Source organism: Zalophus californianus, chromosome 1 (genome assembly GCF_009762305.2).
Source record: "Zalophus californianus isolate mZalCal1 chromosome 1, mZalCal1.pri.v2, whole genome shotgun sequence".
Classification (NCBI taxonomy): Eukaryota; Metazoa; Chordata; class Mammalia; order Carnivora; family Otariidae; genus Zalophus; species Zalophus californianus.
Window position 1 is genome coordinate 16,407,612 of NC_045595.1, and position 4,596 is coordinate 16,412,207.

The 4,596-nt window shown below is 58.6% G+C and overlaps 1 protein-coding gene across 1 annotated transcript; it reads right to left on the bottom strand.

Moving 5' to 3' along the window:
* Positions 1 to 573: 573 nt before the first annotated feature.
* On the bottom strand, positions 574 to 4,298 carry LOC113916076 (serine protease 44). The gene is made up of 5 exons (XM_027581941.2): positions 3,983 to 4,298; positions 3,492 to 3,648; positions 2,599 to 2,864; positions 1,653 to 1,816; positions 574 to 1,078 (listed from the first exon to the last, which is right to left on the bottom strand). The coding sequence occupies exons 1-5, from the start codon at positions 4,296 to 4,298 to the stop codon at positions 845 to 847; spliced, it is 1,137 nt and encodes a 378-aa protein (XP_027437742.2). The 3' UTR covers positions 574 to 844.
* Between the last annotated feature and the right edge of the window lie 298 nt (positions 4,299 to 4,596).

The following is a 4,596-nucleotide window of genomic DNA, read 5'->3' on the forward strand; positions in this document are numbered from 1 at the left end:
CTCCCCACCTCTGACTCTTCTAGAGTTTACTGGACACCATGAAATGCTTTTTTAAGCTACACCGGAAACTAGTTCTCTACAGAGTATGGTATACGCAACACTCCAGAACTTTCAGGAGACCAGAGCTTCAACATAAATAAGAATGCACTCCAAACATTTATTCAGTTCTGCGATCTCCGCACTCCATCACTGCCTCCACGCACCTCCGGGTGAGCCTGGATGGGGCCACTAGGGACTGAGGAAGGGGGTCCCATCACGGGGCTGCCCCAGGAGGGCCTGTGTGCCACAGGCTGGCCACGCACGGCTGGATCTGCGCTGGGGGCAGGGGAAATGTCTCCCAGCCCCAGACAGCCCGGTCAGATGTGGAAACTCCAGGCCTCACAGCTCAGCAGGGACATGGTGATGCCTCCTCCCTCTCTCTGCACAATCTGCAAGCTGCCCGCTTCGACCCAGTCTCAGGTGACAGCCTGAGACCACAGCCAGGTCCAAGGCTGCCTCACTGCTCATGAGGTGTCTTCTCTGGTAGAGGCTCTCCAAGATGGCAAGGAAGCACTGGGCTCCACCTGGCAGGTCGGCTGGCTCTCGGGCTGGGATGCTTGACCCCTCTCCTTCGGGGCAAGCAGGGCACAGCCAAGGTCGTGGGTGTGGCCGAGGCAGGTGACTGGGGGCATCAGGCTGGGACATTTTCGGGGCTCCAGCCTCGCTGGAGAGCTCCTGTGGGGCTTTCTACAGGCTCAGTGGACGCCAAGCAGAATTGGAGGAAAGGGCATTTGAGTAGGAGTGGGAGATCGGAGGAGAGGCCCAGTGCGAGACCCGGAAACAGGAGGGGGGTGGGCCGGGGTGATCACGGGGCCACCAGGATGCCCAGGGGCAGCAGCAGACACAGAAGTGGGAAGGAGCCTGCTGAGTCCCAAGAGCAAGCCTGACTCAGGTGATCAATGACCCAGTCCTTGTAGAAACTAACTTCTGTATAAACTCCAGGATAATTTCTGCGACCGCAGCCAATGCCCCAGCTCACAATCCCCACCTGGACCCATGTTTCATTAAATTCACAGACCAGGGGCCCCCCAGAGTCTCCCTGGAGAAAGAGGAAAAAAGTAAACACAGGAATGGAAGAGAATCAACATCAGAACTGGCGGATCGCGCTGCAAGGCTTGGGGAGACAGGCACACGTGGGGCTTCCCCAGGACCCTCCCTCCGCCAGGCATCCACCAGCCCTAGGTTCCTGGGAATATCAGATTTAAGGGTTGAAAATTCAGCAAACAAAATTCATATACGTATGCAAAAAAATCATGTACCAAAAAAATGGAATATAAACAAAGAAAATGTCCATACTCTGAGCTAATCATAATGAAGAACGTCTTTACCTGAGCACACTGCCGGTCACATAGAAAGGGGTACGAAACATGTGACTTGCATTTTTGGTATTTTCCGCCTGAATCTCCCCTCCTCTCCCAACCCCCTCCAGGCAGCACCAGGTCCTCCTGCTAAAGGATCCAGGCAGGCCAGCCCTGCCAAGCCTTGGCAGCTTGTCCCCTTGAGTCCCCTTGCCGTGAATTAAGGGTGAATGGAGGGGCTGCTGGATAACACGGGCCCCGCTGCCTGTCAGGGGACCACAGAATGGCAAGACGGCCAAGGGCCTATGAACTCACCTGGCAGGCATCCTTTCCTTGGGCATTGTAACCACAGACTGTCCCTTCCTTGACTATGTCACTACTAGTTTCCATCTGGGTTTGGAGCATCGTGTTACATTTCTCATAACGGATAATGTTTAGCTCAGCCTCCTGTAGCCTTTCGGCAGCTTCTTTGGACTGATCTGTAGAGATAATTTAGGAGTAGGTGGACCTGCCTAATGGAACGGGACAGGAGCCCCTCATACCCACTCTTGGTCTCAATACAGTGTGTTCACATACAGACACCCCATTAGGGGAGTGACTGTGGTCCCCGTTTGACACCGAAAGAGATGAAGCCCAAAGCTGACGTGGGGAAAGGAGGAGGTAGGAATCAAAACGAGACCGGAGAAGGAACAGATCAGGACAGGAAGAGCTGAGGCCTTACCAGCCCCGAGAAATCAAAACCAGACTCCCTGTCACTCTGAGTATCCTTAGTAATCGTGACAGTTGTCCTGTGCATCAGTGAAGGGACTTTACTTTTGAGCAGGATCATAAACTCTTGGACAAGTAGTGTCCCAAAGGTACCAAATCCAACCTCTCCCCGGGGATGGGAGGCCCAACAGCCTCACCACGAGGAGTTCTCTGGGCTCTTTTCATTCACAGGAAGCTCCCCGTCCACCAAGGCAAGGACTTGCAGTTTGGGACAGCTCCCACGAGCAGACACATCAACACCAACACCCCACCGGCTAAAATCCACCCTAGAGAGAACCCACTTTGCTCGTCACCTGAGACCCCAGGTCCTGAAATTCTAATCGAAATCTGAAACACCATCAAATTACTCCCTACCAGCATCTTCTCCACCCGCCTCCCTTCCCCGCTTGCTAGAAAATGGCCTCCTTGCCTCCCCTTCTAGCTTGCAAGCCAACCACAGGGCACGAGGCAGCCTCTTGCCTGGCCTGAGCTTCAGGTCTTGCTTCAGTCTTACCTGCTTCGTTGAGCTTCCCCCATCCAGTCACCCAGCACTCTGTACCAGCTTGTACCATGAACGCCTTTTTAGGGAGGCACACGGGCTGGATGTGGGAGGAAAAATTCACAGGGAACTCAAGCAGAACAAGGGCAATGTCATTCTCAATTAATCCAATAGGATTGTAATGTTGGTGAATAACGATGTCTTGGACGGGGATCTCGACTGCCATTCTGGAGGTATGCTTCATGAAGATGTCTCCCAGCTTTGCCGTGTACTCCACATGGCTGCAGAGAGATCCTAGAGGCTCTACACTCCCCTTCCACATCTTCTGGGCCTTCCCAGCCTGGGCCTCTCTCCATCAACCGCTTCCCTCCCTCCATCACCACGTCCCATCCCTGGACCCCTGGTCAATCCATCCAGCGGCGCTCCAAGGCTGGCTCCCCGGGGGAGGAGCGTCAGCGTCACCTGGGAACGCGTTAGAGATGCAGATGCTCGGATCCCCCTCCTGATCTACTGCATCAGAGACGCTGGGGGTGGGGGCCAGGCAATCTGTGCTTTAACAAGCTCTGCAGGTTTATCCAGGCTCGAAAGTTGGAGACCCCCCGATCTAGCCACAGTGGTCTACTACACTCCACTCTTCTTAAATATTCCCCCTCGCCAGTCTTTGCCCACACACTGCCTCTCAACTGGCATCCCTCCCATTTCTTGCCACTTGGCTTGAAGGCGAATCAGCACGAGCTTTGAACCTGATTTGGGGTCTTGACTTTTCAGGCTACCAAGGGCCCTACCATCACCTTCCTCTGACTGCAGTGTGCAGAGCAGAGTCTACGACCCCCTTTCTCAGATGAGGAAGAGGAAGCTCGGGGAAGGGGTTAGGACGGGCTCCAGGTCACAGAGCCCCAGACACTCACCCAAATATGCAGTGGGCCGCGGTCAGCACCCACCGACTGGCAATGAGGGAGCCTCCACACATGTGTCTGTCATTGATCTGCAGGCTCACCTGCCAGGGCCACTTCCGCTCTGCGGCCGGCAATCCCCCAACTATCCTCATAGACCTCTGGCCGCATCCTGCAGCAGGTCAGTGAAGGGAGGGGACTGAAAGAAAGCCACTGACAGCACCACCCGCAGAGCCGGATAATGCTCAGAAGTCTCAGAACCCTCAAAGCAAGGCCCATGTCCCCTCAGACCGCCCAGCCCACCCCCAGAGCGGCGCTCTATCCCCTAAGGCTCCTCAGAGAATGGCCACACGTCCCCTCCGAGCTCAAGCGCAGGGTTGGGGTCACTCCGAACCCCCCTCCCCTGGGAAAAGCCATGTCCCCACGAGACCCTCCCCCAGAGCACGGTCCCGGCCCCCGCGGCCCCGGCCAGTTGTCCCCGGCAGGGCCTGGCCCAGAAACATCACCTGCAGGGAACAGCGGCTTTGCTGTGGTTAGTGGCTTTGCCATGGCCCCAGCCCTGTAGGAGCCAGAGGCCCCTGGGGTGACGGCCACCACTTGGGGGGATGAGGCAGCCTCTTGGGGCCCGGGGGGCGCAGACGGTCCCTCAGCCTTCCACACGCTCGCGCCGGGGCCCTCGCGGCCGCCCCCCGACGACGACGGGGAGGTGAGCGCCGGGGACGGTGGGGGCGCCGCGGACCCCCCCTCCGCCTCACGGAGCCGAGGCTGGAGGAGCAGGAGCCAGAGCAGGAGGCCCAGGGAGCCGCCGGGTGGGGACGCCATGGGCCCGCCCGCGCCGCGCCTCTCGCCGCGCCCTCTCGCGGCGGCCCGCGGCCCTGCGCTCGCGCGGGCGGGAAACTGGGTCCCGCCGCGCCCCCTGGGGGGGCCTGACCGTCGGGGAGGCTCTTCATCCGGGCACCGACCGCCGCGGCCGGGCGTGCAGCGCGCCTCGCCCCCCTCCTCCGTTGCCTGCTCGCCGCCGAGATCTGGTCCGCCGGGCGGACTCGAACGCGCTGCCCCGGGCGGCACCGAGCGCTGCCTTGGAGATGACACTGGCCCTCCGCGGGAACAGAGCCCTGAG